The sequence below is a fragment of the Tenebrio molitor genome, chromosome 3 (assembly GCF_963966145.1).
Source record: "Tenebrio molitor chromosome 3, icTenMoli1.1, whole genome shotgun sequence".
Taxonomy (NCBI): domain Eukaryota; kingdom Metazoa; phylum Arthropoda; class Insecta; order Coleoptera; family Tenebrionidae; genus Tenebrio; species Tenebrio molitor.
Window position 1 is genome coordinate 16,689,643 of NC_091048.1, and position 14,365 is coordinate 16,704,007.

Consider the following 14,365-nt stretch of genomic DNA (forward strand, 5'->3'; position numbering starts at 1 on the left):
TTAGTTCGCGTATTTGACACAGCACCGACACGTCTTTCTATTGGTCGACGCGTTCCAGGTAAATAGAGTGGGGGCAAAAACTCGTTTGAAATTTTTAGTTTATAAAATGCCAACATAGTGAAAGCAAGTGTTGTTGGATCGCGCAACTTTTGTTTTGTTTGAAAATGTGCACATGTTTGCGATCCTCTACAGGACAGACGGACATGGTTTGATCCGTGAATGGATCGCTGAAAAATCACGTCTGGCCGCCCCTTCTCGTTGCAATTCAACATCATTTATTATAAGTAAACCGTTTGAACAGGTGTCTCACAACAAACATACCTGAGTGCTACAGCATGGCGTCATTGAGTTACCTGGCGGTGTGGTAGATGTGGATTTATTCGTTTTTAAAATGAAGGTGACTGTGTGTTTTGGTAATGTCAGAGTTGTTGTGCCTTGTGGTGATGGTGACATCCTGGTGCGGGACCTCGTCAGGGAGGCGATACTGAGGTACAAGAAGGCCACCGGAAAGGTGAGTAATGTCGGGTTCGAATCGTTTTTGGGGTTAGGTTTTGTCACCTGTCAAACCTACTTCCACAAATTTGTTCGGAGTTTTTGTTGTAACAGAAATCACCATGACAAATAAGCCGGTTACTATGACAACGGGTGAATCCGCTGACTGTCCTCGAGGGCGTTCGTTTTAAAAAATTTCACAATCTCCCCAATTTTGCAATAATTATGACCATATCTGTGATTAGAACTAATCTATAATTTTTCCTGACATTTTATGGGAGTCCATTTTAAAATTTCTTCACACCTGACTGGCCAGTCCAACTCTTCTAAATCACAATAATTAAAATTTGACTTTAATATTGTGAAATTTGACTTACATATAAGTTCAACAGTGTTTGGAAGAAGTTTTAATGTCCTTTTAATGTATTTTTGCTCGGACGCAGTTAATTCTTTAATGATGTAATTAGTAACAGTGTCAAAATGATTAATTTTGTAATAATAAACTGTGAGTAATTCATTCAGCATTTAAATGGAGTACAAACATTCCTAAAACACTAGATAACAGCTAAATTGTCAATATTTACTAACATGCTTAATATTTTATTTATCTGTTAAAATTAGTCATTTTTTTCCCAAAAAAAAAGTTTGGCATTCGTATCAGCATCTAAAGTCCATTCACGTTGGATTTTCCTCTCAAGGTCAAATAATTAAATTTTTTGGCTCTGTAATTATGTTTTGTAAATAGTGACATGCGAATAGTGACCGTACCGGTTGGACTGAGCATTGCTAAATCGCATTATGTTGGTTAGCTGCATGTCACTATTTACAAAACATAATTACAGAGCCAAAAAATTTAATTATTTGACCTTGAGAGGAAAATCCAACGTGAATGGACTTTACTTACACATTTGGAAAATCGTAAATTTTAAATTTCTTTCAAACATTTCTAGTTTTACTGCAAGATCAGAATAGTGAATCGCCGGAATTTGGTTTATAATTAATCAACTTCATTCGGTTAACATCTACTTAAAATAAAGAACCAAGGTTCTCCAATGTATTATCTAGTAAATTTAAATTTTATTCGATACTTAATGGTAGATTGAGAATAAGTTATAGACAGTACAGTTGGTTGCAAAAAAAAAAAACGGGAACTGTCAGAATAAAATTGACACATTTTTACAATTTTTTCAATGTGTGAAACCAAAATCAACGTCAAAATTCAATGACATTTTTTAAATTATTTGATAGGTATTGTCAAATAGACATTTAATTGACAAATGGACAAAATCAAATTTACATTAGGAAAATTTTCGTTTCCCATTTTTTTTGCAAATCACTGTACCCACAGTCTCATTGGTCGCTTCCGACTGTAAAAAGATAAAAGTTCAGTTATAAGTTGCCGTAAAATTAAGTGTAAATTATGTACGTATAAATTTAATAAATCGCCATTTCACGTTACGTGTCTTGTTTGCCAATATTTTGTTGTTATTTTAGGGGCCAGTTTATAGAATAGCACATTCTTCAACGAGCGTATAATGATGGCTATTGTTCAAGAGGACGAAAATTCCAACACGAGCCGTAGGCGAGTGGTGGAATCGTCCGATTGAATAATAGCCATTATACGCGAGTTGAAGACTACACTTTCTCCACGACTATACCACGAAAAAGCTATCTTTGAAAATTGAATTTAATTTGACTTTTAATACATATTTGACAATTAAAATTGTGCCTCGTTTAGCGGTTGCTACGCGATGTGCGACTTATTGTTTACAAATGCATCCGATTGGCGATCTGCTGATGATAGAATGTAAATACGAGGGGAAAGCGAATTAAATATTTAATTCAAATTAAATTTTAATGCGCGATTAACTCATGAATCCGAAAATTCGATTGGTTCAATCTGGTCACGTGTTCAGTTAATCTCTTATTTGATTACCATTAACTTAATTTCGCTTCTGTAAACTGGCCCTAAATTTAGTTGTTTCTTCGTAATTTAGGTATGTACTCGTTTATCAAATTTATTAAAACACAGCGCAAAAATCGACCTAACTTTGGAAGTAATTTACATTATTAGGCTAAAACTATGCTACCTACAATGTTTGCTATTTGAACGGTGGTGATTGGGGAGAACTATGAAAGTCATGTCGTAACGTATTTTGTAATCTCGTTCACGTTTTGTGTCATTTAATCACTGTTTTACCACACGACTGCGTTGACCGTTTAAATGGCATTGAATTTTGTTAAAACTTCGCTTAGAAACGTTACAATTTTGTATTGCGAAATTTACACAATATAAATTTTGCACATTTATTGTAACATCTATTATTTTAAATTTTTAATAGCTTTTGTATGGCGTTACTGAACCATTTTTTTTTTTCAAACTAAAAACAATTATTTTTTAGAGATTTTGTTATTGCATCATGGGTAGTTCCTTTTACAGAAAGTAAAACATAAATCGTTATTCTATTGTTGAACTTGAAAATGAGAAGTTAAAAATTCTCATGATTACAAAAAAAATAGAGATCAGTTAATTACACAAAATAACTCGTTTGGTAAAAATTGGGGGGCAAAAAATCTGGGAAAACTTTTGCGAAATTTGCAAAATGTTATAGAGAAAAGTTTCATAAAATTAACATATGTATTTCAGATACACGGATACACCCTGTACATTTTGAAGAACAACAAAATTGTTCATTACTAGCACAGTCCAATATTTTGAATTAGATAAGAGAAAACACTATTATTCACGAAAACCAGTACACTGATAACTGTATTTGTTGTATATTTTTGTTCCGTAAGTCGATTTGTATTTAAAATACTTCTTATACAAAAAAATTATTTGTTTCTTGTCACAGCAAACAACAGTCTACAAGTTTTATTACGTTTTAAGCACATACAATTTCCTCCATCAATGTCAATAGTTAAGAATTTGTCGTCAATGAATAGAATTCTGATGACAGTTCGCAATGTAAATAATAACAGTTTTGTAATGGTATGTTTTCTTAATACGTTATGTAATTTAGGTTGATGTACTTCGACTGTTTACATTGAAAAATAAATAAGGGGGGTATCCGACATAATATCAGACATTAGTTTTAGACATTGTACGTAATAGGAGTAGGGTGTATAATAACGTCTATAACATCAAACAGAAGGAATAGTTCTTTATCAATTTTATGAGAACTAATTACTAATTTGTGTGTAAAATCAGAAGTATTGCTCAATAACATGTCTGTAACATTTTAAAAATATTTAGTTTTACCGACGAAGGCCGCCTTGTGGTTTATTAAGGATTCAATTTCATGCAACTATCGAATGTCTAAATTAACTACTAAACATAAATAATCTGAAAGGACAGAGTTGTCGTGGAATTGATGGAAAAAAGGAAAAATTCCTATTTGGAAACGACGTGGAGGTTGTCAAAAGTGATTCTCTTTCGTGTGGACACGTTTCATTTTAAAGGTATGTCCAACGTGTCGCACAAATTAAACAATTACTTTTGTTCTCGGACTGATTTGCATTGAACAGTCCGTATTCGTTTTGCATTCATTCAGACTTGTTGGTTATGTGTTATGTTAGTCACTCGATGAATTTTTTATTAGTGGGAAAAAGGCGTATGAAAGCATTTAGGCGCAGTGTTGATGACCTTTCGATTTTCAGTTTCAAACGTTGAAAATCGCAAATCTTCAATAGAAAGTTTTTAGTGACAGATTTAGATAGAATGTGAAGCAATGGTGGTCCTGTGAGATGGTTCGGTGTGGTGCAAGACCTCTTGCTTTATTATAATTTCCAATACCGGAAAATATGCAGATAACTCCACGTTTCTGCTAAATCGAATACAAAACACCTTATTACTTATTATAATAATATTCAAGCGAGTTTTGTTGGAATGTGAGTTTTTGTGCTTGAAGTGAGTCATACTATAATGTATAATACACTCGTGATAGAGTTTTAAGTCCAACGTTTTTATTCCTTATCAAAATTACTTCTAATAGGTATGGCAGCTAGTAAAATGGAGGCACTATTGCGTCTATTACGTTACACATTTCATAGCTGTGTGATGAAGGCATTTATGACTTTGCTTTAAAAACAGTAAAAATGAACCGCATTTGTCTAAGTATGGCATTTAATTAATAATTATGAGATTTTATAAATGTGAAGACTAGTTTGTTAGGAATAAATTGTATAAAGTTTTTCCACGCTTGGCTTTAGTAATTACACGTCGCAAGAAGGAGGTAGATATACGTATAAAAACATACTTCTCCGTATATTTATGTCTATTATAAAATTCTTTTCTATACTTGTACAACCAGGTTTTATCGTACTTTAATGCACCTTTGAAGCGTTTCCAAACTCGATTTACTACTATTTACTACTATAACGACCCTATACGTAATAACATTTTTACGCCTTTTAACTTTTTTTTCTGCTTTCACTATTGTACATAAAAATAACATAAACGTTTATGTTAATTCCCACTCAAAACATTGACTTAATTTCAGATAAGTCTACCGTGAATAATACTTGAATTTGTAAACAAATAAGAAAACGGATCAGATAAAAATGTACCAAAATGAGGAAGCAGTCATCCTCACAATAGAAATGTATGACATTGAATTTTTTGTTTGTTGAGGATGTATAGCTATTTGATTTCAGAATTTTTCTCATGGTAATTCTATAAAAACGATCCCATTTGTGTTAGATAAATACATACTACTTTTTTAAGGAGGTTTCCATTGGGTTTTTGTTACTAATTTATATTTTGTTAATTACGTCATTGAGTGATTCTGAACAAAAGATTAGTTGTTATGCAAGTACTAGAGATCAAGGGCGAACTTTTTGATATTAATTTTAATAGGATCAGATTTTTCGCAAATTACGTGTAAATTAAATTTTGGTGACACTTTATTGCTTAAATTTATCGTAAAATGTGAGAAATGAAAAATAACAGGAACATGACAGCCAATATTGAAAAGAAGGTAGAGATGAGATAATTATAAAAAATAATATGTTTATTAAAATGGTAGACAGATGGTACTCACGTATATTGAAATTGCAGGAAACATTAAAAAAAAAACATTTAAATTCATATAATTTAAGTGGAAACTATTGAATTCCTCTCAAAACCATGTTACATTCTACATATGCAGTTTCAATAGAAATTGTTATAAATGAATGTTTAAATAAACTTATGGAGAATATAAAAACGTGAGCAAGTTGTTGCCGTGCAGAAATTCAAAAATCTAAAGTAACAATTCTTGCGAAATACAAGGTTATTCACGTAAGATGACGAGCTTGATCAGGTAACCCAAAATACAATTTATAAAGCTATCTCTATCCCTATTACATTATCATAAAACACATAAAACGTAGATAGCTTTTAACATGAGCCTAATGAATGTCAAGTTTTGACAGAAAAATACCTCTCCCAACAAAGTATGATTTAATAGCAACAATAATAAGTAATTAAAATCACAAAAGTAATAGCTAAGTAGGATCATGTCCGTTCTGTCATCGTTCAAAAATGAACGAAAAATGTAATGACAGATATACCTTTTAAGCTAATAGAATACCTAGTTGAATTTCTGATTTAATTTTTAATTACCAAAACACCATGAATGCTTTGTAAAATGTATTTTTACCTGGTCAGGCTCGTCATCTTAGGTGAATAATCCTGCATTACGTTAAGTGTGGCCTATGAAATGATATTTTCATTTTCTGGCCTAATTACTAATGTACTTGAATGTGAAGGCCTTCAAACGACAAAGATCAGTTACACACTACATATTTAGAAGAAGAGGGTGATGTTGTTAACAACCACATAAGAAGTAACTCTAGTCAGAATTAGAAACTGCAGTTTGAAACAGTTGTGCAAAGATACATTTAACTTGGCCAAAACGCATTCGGATGTCGTTGTTAAAGCAGTGATTTCAAAACACATGATGGACGAATCAATTTTTGGGAAAGGTTTTAGCTCTTGCAGTGTAATATAAAGTCGAATCTTTGTTCAATACCATTATTAGCGGTCGATGATTCTTAATTAGTTTTCACAATGTTTGCAGTCCATAATTGTAACAATTTCCCCTTTTGCACAACATATAGATCAGATATTATTTTTATAAGTGTTAGATAAAAGGTAAACAATGGAAATGTAAACAAAATACATATACATACCACTTGTTTGTAATCTATATAATAATTTATTAAAAAGTTGACTAGCTTGTTTTTGTACTTGTAGTTAGCAATTTTACGTGCCATGGTCAAATGTTTCGGCATGGTTTTTATTTTCTCTATAACAATCTAATGATTGTATGTATTATCTATTTAGTAAAGAAGAGTTACACTTCTTAAGACCCGTTAATTATTGTTGAGTTATGACGTGATTTTTGAGCCCCGGAAACATTAAATGATAGATACCGGGTATCAACCACCAAACCTGGCCATAGGCACATTAGACATATTAAAATAATATATGAGCTGCTATGAAACATATTATTGTTTCGTCAAATTTGCCCAATAATTGAGCATAATAGTGCTCTGTGTTCGTTCTTCCCTTTTCCAAATTTCAAAAGTATTTCTACTTTCTACGTTACCTACATCAAAAGTTTCCTGATGGCATTGTTTGTACGGATGATAATTATAGCTGTCAATATGACATTACACAATAATATATTTCATAGCAACTCATATATTATTTTAATATGTGTAATGTGCCTATGGCTAGGTTTGGTGATTGATACCCGGTATACAGACATAATGTACTATCGGTGCACATAAAAAACTGGGACAAACATGACAATTGTATAAAGTCAAAAATCACAAATATACATTGCGTAAATGTGGCTTTTTACAAATAAGGTTATAAAATGTATGACATGCTAATGACATATTGTCAGAAACATCAAGTTAAAGTTCAGTTCTTTGATCTGATCTACCATCTCTTAGCTTCAAAGGGTTTCAACGCCCATCTCTGGCTACATTGCACTCCTGTGTTGGTTATAGACGACCATTTTATTAACAGGTTAATGGGATGAAATGTCAGCACCTTCTCTGGTTAGTGGTTAACGAAAATAAGGAAATAGCAGCACGTTTATTGTAACGTTATAAAAAAATAAAACAAGAAAAGACTAGTATTTTGTCATCTCCCCGTTATTATCAATAACACTTTGTAGCCGACGAGGCATAGAAGTAACCAAATTTGTGATATATTCTGGCGTTATTACGTGCCATGCTTCAATAATTTTTTGTTGTAGTTCCTCCGCATTTTGGGGACGGAAATCATTTTTATACATGAATTTTGTCATATATCCCCAAACTTGTTCTATCGGATTTAAATCCGGACTTTTGGAAGGCCATGGTAAAACGTTTACTCTTTGAGCTTCTAAATATTCCCTAACCGCTCTTGCTCGATGAACAGGACAATTATCCTAAAATTTTAGCAATTTATAACATTGAAAAATAAATGATAAATAAAAATTACATGTTGAAATATAAAGTTTTGTTGGCCAAATACAGGTAAGACAGATGGAAGCATAACTTCTTCCAACAGTCTGCGATAAATAGCACTGTTTAATCTCTCCTCCACTATCACACATACTCCAGGACCTCTGCTGCTGATCCATCCCCATATATTTAACGAAAAGCGACCACTTCTATCATAATTTTTAACATATTGTTCATTATATCGAGTTCCTGGCGGTCTGTATACTCGGATACGTCCATTGTGAGAAGACTGAAAAGTCTTCTCATCCGAAAATACCACATTATTCCATATATTATTGTCCTGATTAGACAATTCAGACTCCCGGATTCTTTTTCGAGCCGTTTTTAAACATGCAGGAAAAGCTGTTTCTAGTCGAGCGTTGACTGCTGACTGGAAAGGACGGTGACGAAGAAAATTAATGAGTCGATCATCCTCTTCATTAGTCGTCACTTTTGGACGAGCCGAACCTGGTCTTCTTGCAATTTTCCCATATTCTGCAATTCGTTGCTTTGCTAGTAAGACAGTATTCTTGCTAATACCTAATACATGGGCAATAGCTCGCATAGATACGCCATCTCGGAGGCGTTGTGCAATAGTCTGCTTTTGCACGTCTGTTAAATTAGACATTTTTTAAATTTGACAAGAGTTAATTTTAAATATTGACTGTTTTTATTTTGAGTGACAGTTCAAAAGTCTGATACACAATAAGTAAATTTTGGATGTCCCAAGTTTTAATGTCCACCGATAGTACATATTACCAAAAAAGTTAAATATAATCTATTCCATCTTTAAAAAAACGATAGGTTGCCATGCTTTAATTTTGTTAAATTGGCAGGACTGAGGAAAGTAGTAGTTATATTTCATTTCATTTTGGTTGTAAATCTTTTGTAACTAAATTTGAAGTGCTATGTTGCAAGATGATTCTAAAACAAAAAATAAATAAAGTTATCAATAAATGTCATTTTGACGTTTTTCCAATTTATTTTAAATTAGACAACACAAAGTAATAATTTAAAGTGTTTACTACAAGTGCATAATGCCAAAAGTTGTGTTCGTCGAGTGTTGAAGGGCTAGACACATTTTAAACGAGGTAGGGCCGATCTAAGTAATGATGCTATTATTAATAGATTGATGGATATCTTCAATGTGAGAACAATTAATTTGTATTCGATGAAATCCTGAACTGTATAATTAATTTATAGGTGGGAAGATCTGTTATATATTGCATAATTACAAAAAAAAGGTCTGGAGGATACTAGAACAACAAAAAAAGGAAAATCAGAAAAGTGGAACCATTTTTTAAAAGAGATCTGAACGAAATTATTCGTGGGCTAAACATTAGAAGATGATTCCGAATCTAATGATGAAGATAATTCTGAAGATGAAATAATGGAGGAGGTTAAAGTGTAGATGTCTTTTAAAAAAAGTGATTCCATTTTGGAGAACTTATCCGTTTTCTGCTTGTTAAACTAAAGCAAGCGTTCTTGAAACTCATTCAACGACTAAAGCCTCCACCAGGTGTATACATTTTGATTTGTCTTTTTTTTTCAATTGCTATTTTTAATAAAAAATGCTGGGTTCTCTATTAATTTCTTGTAATACAGCTTCAATCGATTCGTAAAAAAGCGTGGCAACACTGTGCCTTCAAAATTTTCAGAATTCCTAACCAAACTTTTATTCAGATATACAGGATGAAATCTGTCAGATTGTCATGGCCAAGCATCGTTTTTTTAAAGTTGGAATACATTATAGTCCTATTTACTTATGTGACTTTTAAATGATTTTTTAAAAACTTTTATGTAGTAAGGGGGTCATTCGCGAAACCCAGTAAGACATTCCATGACTACTGATATTGTTGAAGCATGGTATTTGCCGTTTCGTGAACGACTTGCAGATTATCTGAGTTTCGTGAATCTACCCCTAAATCTCCATAATCCCTAATTGGTTAGTACAAAAAGGCAAGATTTGTAAATATGGTGATCTATAAGTATATTGTATATGCCATTTTCAGCAAGTAAATTATTCGTCTTAAATGCATAACGTTTAACTAATATAGGTAGTTCCATTACTGGTGTCCGATAAAGCAGTTCAACCAACCAGTCTTTTATGAGTTAGTTGACTCACTCATTCAATTCTAATATGTAATACAAAATAAGTTGTTTGCCAAATTTCATTGCCATTTAATTTCATTCATGTGGTGATTAAAATTTCGTCACAATAAAATTATATTTGCGCACTGTATTGATTAACCGTACCTTACCATAAGTGGTAGAAAAATCCCCAAAGTCTATATAGGTGGTGAGTGACAGTTGTCATTCGATCTGTTTCGCAAGAGATATCACATGACCCAGTGCCAAACAGAGGTCCTGGCGACAGTCATTCCTTTTTCGTCCTTCAAAGTCCAAACCGATTAAGTGTCATGTTTAATCCATCTGTGCATCCGGCGTTAATGATTTCGTTGTTGTATAAATTACCCGTAAATGTGACTGGAAGGTTGTTCATGGGTTGGAAATCGATTAACAATGGATGTTCCGTACCCGCGGCGGAATCACATCTTTTTCCACGAAAACCATCTCGACGTTCGGTGTCGTCACATTGCTTGGGTCACGTTTCGTGACGTCATTCTTCCATGGTACATCAAGTTTTTGCCATCGGTATCGAATTATAACCACCTTGCATAGTTGTTGTGCCTTCACGTTTTTGGCCGAAGGCAAGGATGTTAAATCTCCGATTTGAATTCCTATGTGAGTCGACGGCAACTGAAAGTTGTTTTTTCTGGTAGCCGATGTTCTAGGAACGTAGTCAGATTACTTATTAGGTTGTCCACAGCCATTTATATGCGTAACGTCCGACAAACAATTGGAAGCAATCGCGTAAAAGAATAAGACGACCGTGAAAATGTCAAGGATGGTGGACGACGCCGGTGCCAATCAGTCCGTGCAAATCGCCGCTGAAGATGTTTAAAGAAAAAATAAAGTGGATGTCGAAAATTCTGTAGTGCATGTGACGTGATAGTTGATGGAACATCGCCGATGGACTCGTCAACAATCTCGGGGAAGTCGACAAGTCGCTACCGATCTGATTAGAGATCTTCTCCATAGGCGATTTCAGCGCTGTCGTGACATTTAAATCTTAATAAAACCGCATTAGGAATGCGTAGAAGTGGGATTTAATAATGGAGTCACACATTTCGCATTCATTGTACTTCAACAATGCGAATTCCTAAACGCATGATTCATTTTCTTCATACACGAAATGAAGAAATTGTATACGTACTATGTGTAACTATCAACTGGTCTTCTATTGAGGGAGGACGGTCTGTTTTTCAACAAGTTCATTTTTCAGCCGCTTCAAGTGAGTGTGTCGATCCGGATTAAAGCTCAAATTACTGCTGTATTAACTACAGACTCGTGATCACTCCTAATGCATTGATAAATAAGGCTGGAATTTGATCGCGATGAACTGAAACCTCAGAAATCCGACCGTGATAATGTTCTTTCATATTGCGGCTAGTACTTGAGCTCTTCCATCTCCACAAAATATAATATCCGTTCATTCTTGTCTGCTTTGAAACTTTCACATAGTGATATTTTTTTCATTGATGGAATTGCTCCAAGTGTTGGTTCTATTCTCGGGGTCAATATATTTGCTGCGGATAGAAAGGTTCGTTTAAATTTCTGCCTCGCTTCAATAACATGAATTACTTACAATAATTTGGGCAGAACGGTCGTCAAAAAAATTACGTTAATTTCGTCGGAATTTTCTATCCGACATCCTGTTCAAGGATTACTCATTGTAAAAAGATAATTTGCTCATTGGAACTCGTCTTTTCTGTCATAATTATGGCTAAACTTTACAAAAACAATTACAAAAAATTGTGGAAGTTTTAATTGGTTGTTATTTTAAATAGATTTAATGGGTTCTACGTCAAATTAAAACACCTGAAAAAGCACATGTTTGCTGGTGAACTTGTACTACTATGTCGGAAGTCTTATTGTTCCCTATCGATTTAATGCAGTATTTAATCCAATAAGGATCTGTTTCTGAGGAAAATGGGTTAGTATAAATCATATTTCTATCATGTTTTTTTTTTTGCTAAGGTAGATGTGAATGGGAAGTAATTTTACTCTTATTAAGAATTAATCGAAAACTAACCGTACAGCTTCTAATTGTAACAGTTATCCGTAAAAAGACTCGTTTAATTTTATCGGCCGTCCTTAATCCAGTGGGAAAACTATCTCGTATTTACCATCTGGCACGATAACACCGAATCCAATCTAATTTTGTTGGTGCGATCGCCACGTCTGTTTATATGTTGGTAATGATTTTTTTAACTATGTGTTGTCAACGGAAATTGCGTTCCAGTTATGAACAGGTTTGACGCAGAACCCAGTTTTGAAAATATTATTTTTCAACATTCCCATGAGTTCAATAAATAGATAACAAGAACGCGAGTAGGAAGGCGTTACTGGTGTACGCTTACAGTTTCCACGTTCTTGACATCTCTCGTACTGGCATGATGGAAGTGGAGCGCAGTCTTGAATCATAATACACCTTTTTTGTATTTTTATTGTCGTGGGTGGTAGAGGAATTTGTGATATGACATAAGCCTTCTTGTAAATGGTATGTTGCGGCCATATTTATCAATGATTCAACCCTATTGACGGTTAAAACCAGCAGCTGTGGTGGCCGTTGGCGCGTGTCCTAACCGGGCGTTCGAATCACTCGACAATTGGGGGAGATTCTACTGGTCAAGTTTTATTATTACGAACAAACATTGTATCGAATTTTTTTAGTAATTCATGTAGGCACGTTTGGTTCACGGTGATTAGTTGAATCATTTTTTTGGCGATTTCAATGATGCGTCAGGTAAACAAACTTTTATCAGCCTAATCACCTGACACACTTGTAAAAGGTGTGACAGTGTAAATAATCGGTATATTAACTTTTAGCTATTGAAACAATAAACTGTAAGAAATTGTCTGTTCTACGGTTTGTAGTGAAAAAGGAAAGTTACGCACCTACGTACATTACGTTTGTTGGTATTTATGTTGATATAATGGCTCGCCGGAAACGCAGAGATATGCATTTGTTTGTCACAATCAAATAAGTATCAATGCGTTGCGTCAGTCTCAACCGAATAAAATTGCAAATTTTGAGCTACTTTGATAACAATGGTGGCGAAAAGTACATACCTAATCGTTTTCGCATGTTCTTCGCCCTTGAAATTCGCAGAACACGAAAACTAAATTACAATTCGCTGTTTTGCGTTTTGTCACTTTGTGGTGTGAACCTTTCGTTTAATCTTTTGTCTTTACAAAAATTCATACTACAGTCGTCGCAGTTAGTACTGGTCAACTGAAATTCTGCACGAGAGTGATTCATTAGTTGCAACTGTTAATTTGTTTGATCTACCTGCACACTTAAATTAAGCTAATTAGATTTAAATGGGAGTATTAATTGATCTAAATGGCTCAAAGATGCAAAGTAAGACCAAAATTAGTACCACGAATGTTAATTACTGCCGATTTTAGACCAAAGTGGGAGTTTTAGTTTGAAATTTGAGAATCACCAATCTGGATTGGGGATGTTTGAAAATTAGTTTTTAAGTTATTTTTGCGTACACGCCTCTCAGTCGGCATCGCTCTGTTCTTCAGAGAATATTTGAAGCCCCGACATCATCTCGTGTCGTTTAGCGACCGGACGTCGCCATCAAGTGCATCCTGAAAGACCATTTACATTTGTCTTTCATGGAAACGGCCATCTGCAAATCTTTAGAAAAAAGCACTTCTCTTCGATGAATGTCGAAGAAACCAAGCTACCCCCTCATAGGTCCCCAATTTTCGACACTTCTTCACTTGACAAATGTGCCTGACCGTGAACTTTGCCATGCCATGCTCGACTTGGCGTCCCACGGTTCTGAAACTTGATCTGCACAAACTCTTATACAATGCCGTTTACTTGGAATTTCGGCATGTGGGTGTTACTCTCTGACCATTCACTTGACCTGATGCTTAGCTCTGTCATTATGAAAAAGACAAAAAGGTTTGCAGACGTATTTTTGCTTATGTCGAATCGTGGATGTTTAGCGTGAAGGACTGATTATCCGGAACATTAATTTAATCTGTACTGAATCAGTGGAGAAGTTAGTCATTGTGGTAAGGAGGGGATTCCATTGTTTAAATGATTTTCTTTTTTCTTGACTAAGAGAAAGGAACAGGTTGGCAATAAAAGGGTGGATCAATTTTGTCGACTAGCTTAGCGTAACGGTTGCCTGGACTTCTCATCGTTATGATGCACCTGCTTCCTTTTAGTATCTACCTGCGTATCTCCTGTTCTTACCAGGAATTTTATTAGGTAGCCTGTACACTTTGCTTTATAACCTACAAT

At 34.2% G+C, this 14,365-nt stretch overlaps 1 protein-coding gene across 2 annotated transcripts in view; it reads left to right on the forward strand.

Moving 5' to 3' along the window:
• The first annotated feature begins 97 nt into the window (after positions 1–97).
• Positions 98–14,365, forward strand: part of baz (bazooka) — an 84,646-nt gene continuing 70,378 nt past the window's right edge. For both annotated transcript variants that reach the window (XM_069042455.1, XM_069042459.1), the window contains exon 1: positions 98–511. In XM_069042455.1, the coding sequence (XP_068898556.1) occupies positions 392–511 (120 nt within the window). In that variant the 5' untranslated portion in view covers positions 98–391. The remainder of the gene's footprint in view (positions 512–14,365) is intronic.